The sequence below is a fragment of the Hydra viridissima genome, unplaced genomic scaffold, assembly GCF_058129835.1.
Source record: "Hydra viridissima isolate aposymbiotic clone 2 unplaced genomic scaffold, HvirCarnegie_v1 scaffold_8, whole genome shotgun sequence".
Lineage (NCBI taxonomy): Eukaryota > Metazoa > Cnidaria > Hydrozoa > Anthoathecata > Hydridae > Hydra > Hydra viridissima.
In genome coordinates, this window is record NW_028324307.1 from 16,474,252 (window position 1) to 16,491,166 (window position 16,915).

Genomic DNA, 16,915 nt, shown 5'->3' on the forward strand with positions numbered 1-16,915 from the left:
ATGTAAAAACGTTTTTTTCTTTTAAAGACTTGCACCGCCTTCAATCACAGTAAACCAAATCAAACCCCCCAATATCTGCTGGAAAACACAAACCAAAAAAAAATCCGAGAAGCTTTTAAATGTTTTAGCAATCAGTAATAAAGTTTTAAACCTGTTCGAAACTTCTTCCATTTTTCAATACAATGGTAACATGTAGAGGACATATCTCTCAAAGTTCTAACTTTAATTTATTGTTATGTTTTAGAGACTTTAGGACCTAATTTACCTATAATAACAAAATAAACGTTCAAAAAGTTATAAAAACTTTTGTACTAATGTTTCAAGGGCAAAAGTCTTCTTGAAATTTTATGGAATTTAATATCAAAATCAAAACTTGGGATGACTCAAGCAAATGATAAATGGATCTTGTATCGATGATAAAGCTCAGCTTACGACTGCATCAGTAAAAGCTGTTTGCAAATTTAAAAGAAAACTTATGTTGTAATTTTTTGCATTAATTTTCAACGAGGTTCAAGATTTACAAGATTCTTTTATAAATTTGAGTCTTTTGAGTAACTAAAATACGTAGCCTGAAACAATCGATCGAACATCAAAGGTGTCAAAGATTTTCAAAGATTTCAAAGATTTTCAAAGATTTCAAAGATTTTCATCAAAGATGTTCGATTGATTGTTTAAGGCTACGTATTTTAGTTGCTCGGGATCTTGACAATCTTTCATTTTTTTGTGTGAGTGAGAGATGTGAAGCCACATAAAACAACTCAAAATTTCCGGTATTGGCATCACACATTTCCAGAAGATCGGCAATAAAGATTTTAACTGTAAAATAAAAAATTTGAACCGAAAAAATAACCTTTATAAACGGGAAAAATATGTTATATTAAAAAAAGATTAGTTTAAAAACAACCCTGAATGCCGTTCTAATGAAGGTTTAAGGCGCATATTTAAATGAAATTGAACCTATTACTTGCAATTTTTACCTGAACACAAAATTTTATTTGGGAAAAAACTTTTAGTTATAAAGAAATTAAAAAAAAAAAAAAAAAGATGATGATACATAATTATGTTAATACATATTAATGTTAAATAATTTTCTTTATTATACTTAATACCAAAGATAGTTTTTAAGCTTGTGATATAGATGATAGTCATTTATTTTGTCATACGGAAGCCCTTGATAGAAGTAAAGGGGGTATATGGAGGTAAAGAGGGGGGTTTTTTAAAAAAGAATAATTTGATAACAAAACTTATAGCTTGTTTGTTAGCTGATTAACTAACTACATGAATATAGTTATATATAAGTAATATATTAACTAAATATGAATGTAGAATGCATTTGTGTAAAGCAAAATAAATAAAATGCTACAAATGTTAAAATACAACAAAAATTAGAAAGGTTTTTTTAATTAAGAGCAATAAAAATTAGAAACGGTTATTGTTAAACAAAACGTGGTTTTTAAATTAAGGGAATTTATATTTGTCATGTTGAAAAAATGGCGATTAGCGCTTCGGTAAGCTTTTTGTTTTTCTTTAAGTTTAAGAGGACTTTGTCGTTGGTCAAATAAAAAAATTACCCAAACCATTTAAAATTTTACTGAAACTGTACTAAAAAAATAAGATAGTGCAAAGTCATTTTTTAAATTTGTCTCTGAGATTATTTTAGCTAACACCTTGTTATTGAATTTTCTGTCGTTTCATAACAACAGTAGAAATAAAAATCTTTCTTTGTGATTCTGTTTTTGAAGATGTTTCTCGGGGAAAAGTGCTTGGGCTTTCACACTCTCTGGAGTTATTAGTCAACTATGAAAAATAGAATTAAACAACCAAGAGATTTTTTGGGTTTCCCTATAGTAATATAAGCCAACTTTAAATGAAATTTTTATCTACTTCAAAGTAAACACACTTCCATAAAGTCTTGGGAAATCCAAGTTGATAAGATAGTGATATGTATATATATATATATATATATATATATATATATATATATATATATATATATATATATATATATATGTACACACACACACACACACACACACACACACACACACACACACACACACACACACACACACACACACACACACACACACACACACACACACAATATAAGTAAAAGTAAAGATTTGCTGAGTTATTAAAAATATAAAATTAAATATATAAAATTGGTTTATAAAAATATTTTCCTGTAGGTGAAAATAATAGAACTTCATAAAACATAGTTTTGAATGCTATAAGACTCATTGACAAGAGGTACTTTTACTGTAATTTTGGTTTGTATACGTTTCTAAAAATTTGCTTACAACTCATTAAATCTGCGAGAGAATTCATATTTTCAAATACATTTGCTTGATTATATAGATCATGTCAATTATGATGCAGTAACTTCAAAAGTTTTATTTCATCAGTTGTAATAATGTCAATACTTTTGAATACTTCTTCAGATAACTCCTTAAATGAAAAGTTTTTTAAATGTAAGCAAAAGATTTTTAAATTAAATGTTAAGAGTAACAATATTAGTGCGGTTGATATTATTAACAACATTTTCTTCTCATCAAATCAAATATTATAAAAAATGAGGACAATCATCATTATATTATTACAATTATGTATGTATGTATGTATGTATGTATGTATGTATGTATGTATGTATGTATGTATGTATGTATGTATGTATGTATGTATGTATGTATGTATGTATGTATGTATGTATGTATGTATGTATGTATGTATGTATGTATGTATGTATGTATGTATGTATGTATTTATGTATGTATATGTAATGTATAGCGATGTCACATTTTTCTTATATCTCTTTATATTTCTTATCTCCCTCTCTCTCTCTCTCTCTCTCTCTCTCTCTCTCTCTCTCTATATATATATATATATATATATATATATATATATATATATATATATATATATATATATATATATATATATATATACATATATATATGTAATATTGAGGAGAATTGAATATAAAAACGTTTTTCGGAAAGAGTTTTAAAATTCTCTTTTACATTTATTACATTTATTATTTTGTTTAGTTTTTAAGAAGACATACTTGATTTTTACTAAAATTTACATTTTTTTTATGTTTATTTTATAAAAAACAAATTTTTCAGGTTGCTTGAACCAGCAAAAATCACTTTTTGAATTTTTGCTTGGATGTAATAGCTGCTGAAGTTTTTGAGTTAAGTATTCCTGATAAGATATCTAATTCATTTTTTCTCAAGACTGGCCCAAGTTGATAATTGTTCTGAAATTGCTGCTATAGGAATTTTAATTACTGTTTACTACTGTGAGAATATTCTGATGTATATCAATGCTTAACCATAAGATGGAGAAAGAAGGGATTAAAAGAGAGTTGTTTTTAAAGTTAAAGATGCAAAGAACATCACTTAAAAATGTATAATAGAAGTTTTAAACAAATCTATTTAAATGACCAAGGAACTACAAGTGTCAAACTATCTGGTAAAATAAACTGTGCTCTATGGTTCAAACAGTTTGAACTGGGTTTAATTAGAGAAAATATTTTGAAGTAAGAAACAGCTTTTGTTACTTATTGGTTTCTCAAGCAATAACTTGATGAGTTTTACAGTGTGTAATTATATCAAGCATTAATGAATCAATTTCTGGTATTATACATAACAAATTCTTCTGTTTTCATCCCTCTGATTATTGAGGACTGAAGTTTGAATCCAACAGTGTCTTTTGTAATAGTGTCTTAAGACTGAGATGGAGACTTTCTGAAAGTTGTAGAGAATGTTTTCGAAAAAAGAAGAATCAAATATTGAAGAATAATAGTGTTTAAAAAGTTCTTATTTTAGCGATTGTAGAAGATGAAAAATATGAACCTAATTATGGAAATAACTTGATTTTGAAAATATGAAATACCATATAGCTATTAATATGAAATATGCAAATCTAATATAGTATCTTTCTTTATATGCAGGAGAAAAGATCTCATCGTTGTGCAGTGGCATGCGCGTACATTAAGGTGAGTTTCCACTCATCCGTTTAGCTACGGGAACGGGAAAGGGATGGGAAAATTAATCACGTGAGCATGCGCAGTTTGTAATTTGATTTTCCCGCAGCTTAGTTTTTCCCATCATATCTGTCTCGGGAAAAGGTTAATCTCAAATCAACTTTTTCCCGTAAATAAGCAAATAGCGAAACGAGCAGCCAATCACCTTGCTAGAATTTTCGAAAATTAAAAACAAAAAAGTGTAAAAGTTTCCAAGAATTTTTCCATTTTCGTAATTTTGTCATAAAGCTTTAATTTCGTAATTTTGTCAAAAACATTTATTTTCCTATAACTATGTATGTAATTACTTAAAGCTATTTACGCGTATATTTTTATTTTCCTACTATGAAGCAAAATGGAAATCATTAAGATATTTAGTTACTCACAATTACAACTTTGTTAGTTTTACTGCTAATTTTAAATAGTATAAATACCCGAATAAAATGTTAAAATATTAAACTTTGAAGTGAACTGTCCGATTTACGATATTATTATAAATTTAATTTAATAATGAATGAACTAAATGTGGATTTTTCAAGAATACAAAATGTTCCAACAAACTTGGAGGCTCATTTAATAGAAGAAGTGAGAAAATTTCCATGTTTATGGGACACAACAACTCGCGCATATAAGGAAACACCTTTAAAAGTTGAAGCATGGAGGCAGATATCTACTTTATTAAAAATAGAAGGTAGCTATTTATTTTTCCAAGTAAATTTAAACAAAAATTTCTAAATAATAAAATGACGTAACCTATTTTACATAACGTAACCTATTTTTTTTTTTTTTTCTTTTTGTGTGTAGAAAAAACTTTGACTTCAGCATGGACGAAATTGAGAGAAAATTTTCGTAGATGCTTGAATCGTCAAAAAAAGGCTACCATGTCTGGAGCTGGTGGGGAACAATTACCATCATGCCAATTCTTCACAGAATTAATGTTTTTGAAAGATGTCATTGGGGTAAAATCGACTAGTTCAAACATAAAATGCGATAATTTTTGCAACACAACATTTAGTTGAACACAGAGGACTTGAAAATATAGACAATTCCATTAGAGCATCAAGTTCAAGAGATAATTTGACTTTAGTAGAAAATGAAACAGTTATAAATTCAATTACATCACCTCAGATGATTATCTCATCGCCAAATCATATGAAAAGAAAAATGAAAATTGACCCATTACAAGTTGCTCTTGAAAAAGCGATAATGAATGATGTGGAGCAAAATAAACTGATGAAAATAAATGAAAATGATCCAGATGAGTTATTCTGTAAAAGCTTAGTAAGCTCTTTTCATAATCTTTCAAAAAAGAAAAACAAATTAGCAAAAATAAAAGTTATGGAAATCCTCCTTGAAATGGAAAGTGACAATGAATGAAAATGTAAAATTTAATTTTCAAATAAAATATATTTCATATACGAAGATGTTAGTTATTTTTACATTCAATATATACATTTAAGGTAAACAATAAAATACTTCAAAAATAAAAACAAATAAAGCAACTAAAAAAACTATATATATTCATATATATAACACACACACACAGATATATATATATATATATATATATATATATATATATATATATATATATATATATATATATATATATATATATATATATATATATATATATATATATAAAGGAAGAGGAATTTCATCTTTGATCAAATGTGTTTTGAGTATGAGTAACCATATCATATTGCCATGGAACCTGTCCTTGGGGAGAATTAAAGAAGTCTCGAAATGATTCCCTCACTGCCTTTGCATCACGAGTATAGTTATTTGAGCCTAATTGTTTTTGTAAAAGTGTTATTCCTTGGTAATCAGAAACATCACTTTGCCATTCACCAGCTTGCAAACCAGATGGTGTTTCATAATCAACAAATTTTGAAGGGCAATACTGATTTAATGGTTCAAACTGGCGACCATGCATAAGGTAGTTATGCAGAGCAGTGGCAGCTTTAGTCACGTTAATTACAATATTTTCTTTTGCAATAATTGGTTTGCGAAAAATTCTGCATCTTGCTGCCAAAATACCAAAAGTATTTTCTATTGTTCTGCGTGCACGTGCCAATCTATAGTTATATATTCTTTCCTTCAAAGATAATATTTCTTTAGGGTATGGCTTCATTAAATAGTTTTTGAGGGGAAATGCCTCATCTCCAATTAGAACATATGGCAGTTTTACGTTTGAGCCTATTGGTTCATAAGGTTCTGGGATATTTAATAACTTTGATTCAAAAGCAATTCCCATTTTACTATTTCTGAATACACCACCATCACTGTTTCTACCAGTATCACCAATATCAACAAGTGTGAACTCATAGTTTGCATTACAAATAGCCATCAGAACAATAGAGTGAGATTTTTTATAATTAAAGTAGAACGAGCCTGATCTTGAAGGGGCTTGCATAACTATATGTTTCCCATCTATAGCCCCTATGCAATTGGAGAAGTTCCATTTCTTCTCAAATTCGTTTGCTATAGATCTCCATTCATTTTTGTTTTGGCGCTACTCGACTTTCTCCCCCCCCTAATTTTATGATTGATTCTGATAGAAAATTTTATGCTGATTAAGAATCGTATAAAAACATGGGTCTCAAAATCAATGGAAAGTGCTCTAATTCGAAGTCAAAGTTGTAAAAAATCCCACTAAAAACCCTAATATTCGCCATTTTTTTTCAAAACGCTTTCATTTTTAACGAAAATTAATTACCGTTACATTGCGCAATAAACAGACCTGGTTTCCATAAGCCTTAGCATTATTATTTTAAAGTATTGTAACGAAAGTGTTATAACGAAATGAAATTAATGGAAGATTTCAAATAAAGGTTGAACGTAGAATGTGAGAATGTAGAAAAATTGATGAATAATTATTATTGTATCCTACGCTGGTTTTTTTAATTAAAAAAACGGTTTGAAGGTTACATTTTCTAAATTTTACATGTGATAGAACAACTATGTACTAAGTTTCATAAGTTCTTCTTTTAGGAAACAAAACTGTTGAATTTTTTTTTTAAATTTATTACAAAAGTACATTACTTGCAATATAGTTTATTCTCTAATAAATCAAAAAACGGCTATTTTCATTGCCACAAAAAATTGCGCAAGATAAACATACTTTAACGACTTTTTTAACGTAAAAAACATGCTATTAATGTTTTGCTTTTGTCAGCTAAAAGATCATTAACTTAGTATTTTCAAAATGGCGAATATTAGGGTTTTTAGTGGGATTTTTTACAACTTTGACTTCGAATTAGAGCACTTTCCATTGATTTTGAGACCCATGTTTTTATACGATTCTTAATCAGCATAAAATTCTCTATCAGAATCAATCATAAAATAAGGGGGGGGGGGGGGGGAGAAAGTCGAGTAGCGCCTTTGTTTTTTGGATAGCTAATATATTCCATAGCCAACAAAATAGTCCATATAGCAGTAGAGGTTTCGTTTATTATTCTTCCTATGGAAGTCGGACTTATTCGAAACATACCAGATAGGTCTATTTGTGAAGTGCCTCCAAAAATATATCTCAAAGTGACCATTAAACGTTCACTCGCTCCAATTGTCTCGCGTCTGAGGGAAGATTTTGTAATCGCCGGTGCAATTAGACTTAACAAATGTTCATACTTTGTAGGTGTCATTCGAAAAAACTTAAAAAAGAATTCGTGATCGAAAAGTTGCATATCTTTTATAAATAAATTGAATGCTCCTTTTGTTTTTCTTTCTCTAAATAATTTTCTGACCCAAAACCTTTTTTTATACTTTTGCCTTCTTTTGATTTTTAAATAATTCAGTAATAACAAATGTAAAGTTCTTCTGCTAAGAATCGATAACACCGCCATTTTTATTATTTAGCTATCATTACTTAAAAGTGAAAGTTAAAGTAAAGCAAGTTTGACCAGTGCAAGTGGAAATGAATATATCCCATCCGATCTGTCCATATTCGTTTTTTTTCCCATCCCTTTCCCTACCCGTAGCAAAAAAGGATGAGTGGAAACTCACCTTTAGAAACAGAAAACCTTGTAACTGTTGGTAATCTAGATACCTGTATGTTCACTAAAAATGGCTGACAGATCTTCCGTGAAAAAAAAAAATTCTGGCCTATTTGGCAAAAATAGGCACGAAATATAGCCACATAGATCAAAGAGCTAGATTGAATGCTTCTGTATATTAAACAGTTCTAATATCGCTATATAGAGTAAATATACATATTGCTACTACTCCATAACTGCAATTGAATTGAAAACAATTCAAGAAAAATAATAAAATTTCTCAGGTGACAAACAAACCTATGTGATCCTCTGGTCAGCAGTGCTGGTACGATAGTGCTAAGATATTTCCTTATTTTTATGAAAATATAGGATTATTGATAGGCTAAATACAATGTTCTCAAACTGTTGGCTGAAGGAAGCAAATTTTAACTAAAATATTTTTTCAGGAGTTGTTGTTTTATTTCTGTTACAAAAAGTTTCCGTCTCTGCAACGAAAGCCAACTTAAAATTTTAAACTTTTCGCCCCATTGTATACCAGATAACTGGTGAAGGAATCCATCATTTAGTGGTGGATTTAAAAACAATTTGAGATAAAAAAAATACTTATCTCAAAAAAACTTACTTCTTTCCCCATGGTTGGCCTAAAAACCCAAGTTTATAACTCCATGGATGGCCTAAAAACCCAAGTTTGTTCTAATTTACACAGCTTATTTTTCGGTCAAATTAAATTTGCCGTTTTTTCTTCATTCTTAGCTGCTAAGATATTTTGCAAACGAAACGTTTCTAGTTTTTTCTAGAAAAAGAAATTTCAGATCTTTTTAAAACGTTCGGTCAAATAAATCAGTTCAGGCTAGTCAAAACAGACCAGATTTTCGTGTATTTCCCGTTTTCGAGTGCCTTGAGGTTTTATTCGAATATTTGTGGTCATGTAATATTTGCTCTATTAATTGTTTTAAAAACATATCAAAGTATTACCACTAAACCGCGATTTTCGTTCTTTAAAGTCAGCACACCAATTACAATTAAAAAAATATAAATATAAAAACTTATAGCGCATGCGTGCTGTTTTTATTTGATGAAAACTCGTCTCAAACATAAAATATGATTTTCCTCGTTTGACGTAAAACGGCGGTCTAGCCGGGAAAATCAAACATAATTTAGGCGTCTAAGTTTAGCCGAGCCATCAACCCATCCGCATTTGTTGTTACTATAAACACTTTTGAAGGCGATAGCTTATAAATGGAATATTTATATAGATATTTATATACTTATTTATAGGTTGGCATTACTTAAAAAATATATTTCATGCGCATAATCTTAGTTGGTGAGAAGTTTTTATTCACGTAAAGCTGACCAATTACTGAGTAAAAGCAATTGCTCGTTTTTATTCACCCGGCCTAATGATGGTTTGATAAGTTATTTTTACAAATATGACTAAACAGAATTTGCAATATTTTTAATTTTCAGTTTTTTAGAATCACTTTTGAAAACCAATAACACAGTAATAAAAATTTTTTGCCTCGTCGAATTTAAAACCTTCTCAAAAATGCCTGCATTTGTCTTTAATAATTTTGCCTATTTAGATATAGGCAAAATATATAAATTGTAACAAAATACACGCTTCTGTGGTCGAAGTAGCTCTGGGAACGAGATTAAGGTAGTTTGTGCGGTCGGCAAAATCATTTGTTATTGTAACTAATTGCTATTGTTGTTTGTTTTTTTTTGTTTCTAGGAAATTATTTTTGTTATTGTTGTTTATTTGCTGACTTGCAAAACTTTTTAAAACCTATGTGCAAAAGCTGGCGAATCAAAAAATTGAGAACAGAAATGCGAATTCAATAGATAATCACAGATATTCCACGTTCTTCAAGTTTAGTTGCGATTTGACTCTGTTTAACAAATTTCTTTTAAACCTTCTGAAACTGAAATGTTTTAAAAAACTTTAAAATCAAAACTAAAAAAAAAAGAAGCTAAATATTAAGTTTTTTTCTTATTACACATTTACATCCTACTTTGCGCAGATTTCAAAAGGCTTGCCGACTATATGAAAAATATAGAGTTTTCTTTTTATGCTTCCGCCATCATAATGTTTTCTTTTTTCTCCATCTATTCTAATTTGTTTGAAAAATTATACTTCCGTTAAATCGGCTAGAAATTGTCTGTTTGGTATTTTAATTTAGCGCTCGCGGTTACATTTTAATGATCGCAATTAAGTTTAACCGCAAACACCAACGTAATTATATCTAAGTAGTAAAGGCAAAATGTTGAAAGTTTGCAGCGTATTTTTTAGCGTTTGGTTAAATATTTTTTTTAAAAAAAATTACGAGTATCAAAGTTGGAGCAAGAATTTAGGGTAACCAAACCCCTTCTGTCACCTCTCTATCTCTTTGAGGAAGATCTGCTAGAAGCTCCTCTAGCGTTCTAAAATGCAATTTTAGTTTCAAGGAGAGAAAAGATTTATTCAAAATAAGTATAAATTTAAAATCAAGAAATTTTTCTTTTAAGAGATTCTTAAAACAAAACACAGCACGGGGGTTAGTATATAAGAAAGTAGTTGAGACTCGATATAATTTTCAACTTAGTTTCGTTTTTTCGTTTTAAAATTGAATCTTATAAGCCTTAATCAGTAAACAATGATAATCGAAGTTAAAATTGAGAAGTTATATTCCTCATCAAAAACGCTTTATGTCCTGTAATTAGCGACCAAATATTGTAAAATATTTTACTAACTCTCAACGTGACAAATCCCCCATCATACTAACTCTCGATATGACCAATGTTTTTCAGTAATAAAAAAATGTTTATTAAGTAGATTTGGCTTTTTCTCTACACGTTTGCTTGTGTAGTTCACTCGGGATGAAGATAAAATATTTAAAGTGCTTCGCGACGTCACAAAGCGAGTGCAGTCGATTTTTTTTAAAGAAAAGCTTGTGATGTAATAACGCGAGTGAATAGATTATTAATGCATTTTAAACAGCGAAGTAGGGAAAAGTACTAGTAAATTGTAACGAAAAATGTTTTCTAAACGTTATTACATTTTTATATTAATAGTACTCTTACACAATTTTTTAAATTTTTTTTTATTACACCAACCCTTCCAAAAGTTTGTTTTCTTTAAGTTTTGTACTGTATGTAATAAATTGTTATTTTCAGGGTGAAACCATAAATTAGTAGTTTTATTCTTAATTATGAATTCCGCAAAAAAAAAAAAAAAAACGTTCCGTTGTTTTATAATTGAATAAATTTAATTTTTTTTTTACGTGATTTTTTTTACAAACTAATTTTTTTTTTTTTTTTGTATTTTTTTTGTTTGTTTGTTTTTATAACAAAGTTTTTAAAAAAAATACAAAAAAATACAAATGCAATTAGAAAAATACAAATTAAGTTTTAAAGAATGAAATATCAATCAACTTGTTTTTTAAAAAATTTAATAACCTAAAATAAGTATACGATTATACGACCCCTATTATAGAAAATCAACCAGATTTGTAATCGTGAAATGGAGCATTAAGTAAATTTTACGGAGAGTGAGAGATGGAATAACTTTGCTCGTCATCATCGTAACGTGAATTCACCAGTGATCGCAATTCTAACCAAAAAATCAACGGATTGAATTTTGTTGTTAATGACGTCATCACACGACTTATTTCTGAATGAGTAATTCCCACGTTGGGTATAAAAAGAGCGAAAGGCTCAAAGAAGCAAATCTCAGTGTAAAAGACAAGAATGAAAGGATCTAATCGAAATTCATCAAAGCCAATCATGAGCTTTACTCTTCGAGAAAGTAATGCCACGAAGAAGAACACCAAAGACGTTAATAAGACGTTGAAGCTGGAGACTTGCGATTTACACGCCGTAAACATAACGAAAAAAACTCGCTATGTCGATAAACTTGAAGCTATGTTGATGTTGCAAAAACCAAAGATTGCAATAGATCAGCGTGAAATATTTGTGAGCAAAAACGCTATTGCCCGTAAGAAGACTGCGCTAAAAGATTCTACTTATAAAGGTTAATTTTTTCCGAAATTATTTTTAAAAAAATATTTTAATTTGGATCGAAGGAACTTAACGCGTTGTGATTATAAACACTACCAAAAAAGTTTTTTGAATAAAACATTTTTCGTTTTTCTCTTACAGATCTTTACCCTTATGCCAACGATGAAAAGATCACCGAAGAGTTAGTGGTGAGAGTTGTGTCAAAGTTGTGTGATTTTATAAAAAGTTCAAATGACCGCCGCAGTACGGTTATCAACTTTATAGACCCTGGTCAGCTTCAGAAAGAGATTGACTTCAATTTAAAAAGCGAAGGTGAAAATCTTCAAGAAATCTTGTGCATAACAGATAAAGTGTTGAAGTATGCGGTAAAGACAGGTATTTTTCACTTATACTTATGTTTTTCCTCAATATCTTTTTTGTTGCTGGTCTAAAATATAAAGAAATAAACTATGAAATACAGGAGCATTGATGGTCACTGGCAGGTTGGAAATGCAAAATAAGTATTATAATGTTTTTTCTAATTTAAGGGCATCCTCGTTTTTTCAACCAACTGTTTTCTGGTTTGGACATCACCTGTTTGATGGGACAGTGGATCAGCACGACAACTAACACTTTGATGTATGCTAACTTCATTTATCTAAAGTTTTTAATAAACAATTTTAATAAACATTTTTCTACATTTTTCTCTTACATTTGTTTATTTTGGTTTGTGAGGCTGCGAGTATTTGAATCTATCAAAATATTTAGAACTTTCATTTAGGTTTACTTATGAGGTTGGGCCTGTTTATATTATGATGGAGAAATACCTTCTCGACAAAATGAAATCAATAATTGGTTATAGCAGTGGTGATGCACAAATGTTTCCAGGGGGTTCAATTTCAAACATGCAAGCCATGAGCATCGCAAGATATCAGTAAATTATTTATTATGCTTTTTGATAGGTTTGTTTTATAAAACACTTTAAAAAATATAAAAAATTTACAAAGAAACAATTTAATTGGGAAACATTATTTAACAATAAATTTACCTCAAACAGTTTTACTATTTAATCAAAAGTTATTTAATTTCAATTTTTGTTTGTTTATAGTCGTCACCCGAATTTAAAAGAAGAAGGTCTCTACGGAGGAAAACGTCTTGTAGCTTTTGTGTCAGAAGAGGCGCATTATTCAACTAACAAAGCAGCTGCAACTTTAGGGATTGGAACCAACAATCTCAAGAAAATAGAGACAGATGAAAAGTAATGAAAGAATTCAACTTTTTTTAAGGAGATAAGATTATTCCAGAGATAACCGAAATAACCTTCCCTTTTAAATACTTCATTTAATTGAAATTGTTTTTTGCTTCATTTTTTGATCAAATTTACTTTAAGATTACTAATGGCAAATAAACAAATTTTGTAGGATATTTTATTTTTATATTTTGTATTTTTTTTTAGTGGGAAAATGTTGGTGAAAAATTTAGTAGAGCAAATTGAAGCAAGTCTGTCACGTGGAGAAGAACCATTTTATGTTTGCGCTACAGCAGGGACAACCGTTGGAGGTGCCTTCGACCCAATTAATGATATTGCAGACGTATGTGAAAAGTATAGATTGTGGTTGCATGTTGATGGTGCTTGGGGAGGAGCATCCTTGTTATCTCGTAAATACAAGTATCTAATGGCTGGTGTTGAGAGGTAAATAACTGAAATACTTTCTTTACTTGATAAGAAGATTGATTGACTTTATAAAAGTAACATTTATTCATCTTTAGAGCTGACTCGGTTACATGGAATCCTCATAAATTAATGGGCTGTTTGTTTCAATGCTCTATCCTTTTCACAAAAGAGAAAGATATACTGGCAAGTTGTAATAGAGAAAGTGTTGATGGTGCGTCGTATTTGTTTCAAAAAGATAAGCGACTATACAACCCTAAAGAGTGGGATCAAGGCGATAAAACAATACAATGTGGACGAAACGTTGATGTTCTAAAGTTATGGATGATGTGGAAAGCTAAAGGTGACAAAGGATTAGAAGAACAGATTGACCGAGCCTACAACAATTCCCGATATCTTGCAGAGATAATAAAAAAACGCGAAAATTTTAAACTAATACGGGAACCTCAGTGCACGAACGTCTGTTTTTATTACTTGCCACCTAGTATTAAAAAAATGAAAGACGGCCCGGAGAAAAATGCACGATTGCACTCCATTGCTCCCATTATCAAATCAAGAATGACATTAACAGGAAGTATATTGTGTGGTTACCAGCCTTTAAAGGATTATGTAAACTTTTGGCGAATGACAGTAGTTAATCCTGCAGTGACTTTTGAAGATATGGACTTTGTTCTGAATGAAATTGAGCATTTAGGGAAAGATTTGTAAATACTTATGAATTTTTAAAATATTTAGTTGATATCTTTGTAGAAATACTTATAACTTTTTTTTTTGTATATATTAAATAGCCTTTATCAGGTAATTCCAATTCAAGTTGTTTTCTTTGACATAAAGTGGATCTCAAATATTTGGAAAATTCTAATGTTTTTATTGATAACAAAGCTGTTTGAAATATCTTTTGTTGCTCGTAAATTAAGCGTTCATCGTCCGCTACATTTTTTAGTTTCACCTTCAATGACTTAGTTTTTTCATTTTGATAACTCCGTTTGCTTTGATGTATAAAGATGAGTTTGAACTTTCAGAATAACTACGTTTCTTTATGTTTCTGTACTTTGCGTTTAAAATTAGAATTTACTAATCGCTCTTTTCCATGGCTTTTGCTTTTTAAAGGAAACACGGTTTATATGGGTCTTACTTTCGGATTGTTTGAAGTTGTATTACACTAAGAAAAGTTCACCAATTCAAAACAACTTGTCAATAGTTTTAAAATACCGCTTAATCTGCTTAAAGGGGATTTATACATACGAATATTCTTTGAAATTAAAACTTGCTTCCTTAAAAGTGAATTTTGTCTCTGGTTTCGTCCGGTTTTTTATTTTCTCCGTTTTGTATAAAAACTTAACGTTGTTTCTACGACTTTCAAGTAATTTATAGAATCTTTGGAAAAGCATTTATTTAGTTCATTAGGGTTACTACAATTTGACCGAACAAAGTCGATATACAGCTTTTTCATCAGAAATAAAAAAATGTCATTTAAACTATTAAAATGAAGTATTATTTATAATTGGAATATTACGAGCAGTGAATGTGTTCACTGAAGCATTATTAATGCCATGATATTTGGTGGAGGGTTTTTTTAACTTTTCATGGCTTCTCTTTTAATGTTTTCTTTGAAACGAACTTGTACATCAAACTTTAAACGATATAACATCTTATCTTGCTCATTTGAGCAATCTTTTATGATGTCTCTATTTTTGGTGATGATCAATATTTATTTGTAAATCTTTAGATCATTATCAGTTTTATTGTTCGGTTGGTTGTCAGCTTTATTGTTCGGTCTATTGTCAGTTTTATTGTTCGGTTGATGCCTTTCTTTTACATGACAGGTCACGTGGATGGTTTTTAATCTCTATTTCTGTCACAGTACTGTATTGAAATTTGCACTCATCGGAAGACTTCTGAAGTTCATAAAAGAGTTTGTCTTCTAGATTATAATACTTGTCTTCTTAATCGTACTTTGTGTTGATTTCATCACAAACATTCATAACTATGAATAGAAGTCTCTACTTTCCCTCGCACTAATTTCTCCTGACTGATTTCTCCTGAAAACATGTTACAAATTTTTTGCTTTTTCAAATAATCGGGATTATCCGACACTCAGATTTCAAAATTAATGGTTTTTATTTGTTCCTTTGCTAATTTTTTAAATTTAAACTTTTTTTAGAGTTAAGCAGAACCATACTTTATAACCAAAAAACCGTTTAGTTCCACTACTAAACAAAAATATGAATTAAGTTCGTAATAAATTTACGAATTAGTGGCAAGCCTAATAGCAATTAGAGTTGCACCAGCTCATTAAGCCCATCTTCATAGTGCGAGTAACAACCTCAAAAACTGATTTTTACTCCAGCGTGCTTTACAGCTTGTATTTCACATCATGTGCTTTGGCCTGACAGAGCCAAAACACATAATGATTGGAGAAAGACAGTTTGTGTCGTTTCCATGAAGAGCAAAAAACTCTCTGATGCCGCAAAGGAGGTAATTCTTTTTTTCAGATGGCTCTCAAACCATTCCCACACTCTATGACTTTCATTTAGTTTCAACCAAGCTTCTCACAAACTGTACTTATCTTACTTGTAAGATTGGCAAGCGTTATGGCGAAGAGCAGAATTAGCGAAACAAGAGGATCTGGTGACTAAATTAAGTCAACAGCACTACAATAGGTATAGAATACTGAAAAATGTTGCACTAAATATTTTTTAATCGTTTGTTAAGGTCTTTCACATAATTGCACCCCAGAGGTACCATTCACCTCAGTTAAACCAGTAGAAAAACCTTGCCTTTGAGGAGAAGACCATCTGTTGCGCAACAGATTTTCAAAGGCTCATTTCTAAAGATTCAACTTCTCTAAGCCAAAGAAAACTGGATGCGGACTTTTCAGTGAACAAGCAACAGAAACTCTTTATCAAATTTCTTTACAAATTGGAACCTTTTCAAAAGAAATCCATAGCATCCAGACTAGGGTAAGGTTGCTAATATTGTACCGATGCCTATATTGTACTTTTAACATAACTCGTTATTTTTACAACCCACAAGAAATTTTTTAACTTATTTTTATGTTTGCTGAATGAAATTAAGTAGTCAACTGTTTTTTTTTGTCATCCAACTTCATTAAGCCCAGAATAAGCTCTTGTTGGTTTGTTATTGAAGATTTCTTATTTTAGGTTTTTAAGGTTTAGCGTATTTCACTAAAAAAAAGCAGAAGATATGATTTGTTCAGTGTACTTATGTTAAAGTATAATTTAT

At 29.8% G+C, this 16,915-nt stretch overlaps 2 protein-coding genes and 1 pseudogene across 5 annotated transcripts; 2 read left to right on the plus strand and 1 right to left on the minus strand.

Annotated features, from left to right (window-relative positions):
- Positions 1-1,324: 1,324 nt before the first annotated feature.
- LOC145194936 (cysteine sulfinic acid decarboxylase-like) lies at positions 1,325-14,377 on the plus strand. Of its 3 annotated transcripts, XM_090096655.1 has the most exons (9): positions 1,477-1,508; positions 2,190-2,250; positions 11,495-12,031; positions 12,160-12,393; positions 12,546-12,636; positions 12,779-12,931; positions 13,106-13,255; positions 13,454-13,690; positions 13,768-14,377. In XM_090096655.1, exons 3-9 carry the CDS (start codon positions 11,749-11,751, stop codon positions 14,375-14,377), a joined length of 1,758 nt encoding a protein of 585 aa, XP_089952781.1. In that variant the 5' UTR covers positions 1,477-1,508; positions 2,190-2,250; positions 11,495-11,748. The 3 variants fall into 3 exon arrangements, with proteins under 3 accessions (XP_089952782.1, XP_089952781.1, XP_089952783.1); XM_090096656.1 differs by lacking the exon at positions 2,190-2,250 and having other exon boundaries at positions 1,325-1,508; XM_090096657.1 differs by lacking the exons at positions 1,477-1,508; positions 2,190-2,250 and adding an exon at positions 9,316-9,428.
- LOC149885353 (uncharacterized) lies at positions 4,480-5,555 on the plus strand (annotated as a pseudogene). The gene is made up of 2 exons (XR_016455210.1): positions 4,480-4,718; positions 4,832-5,555. The product of XR_016455210.1 is annotated as an uncharacterized LOC149885353 (transcript).
- On the minus strand, positions 5,685-6,443 carry LOC149885354 (uncharacterized). Its single transcript, XM_090094671.1, has one exon. The coding sequence runs from the start codon at positions 6,441-6,443 to the stop codon at positions 5,685-5,687; it is 759 nt and encodes a 252-aa protein (XP_089950797.1).
- Positions 14,378-16,915: the final 2,538 nt, after the last annotated feature.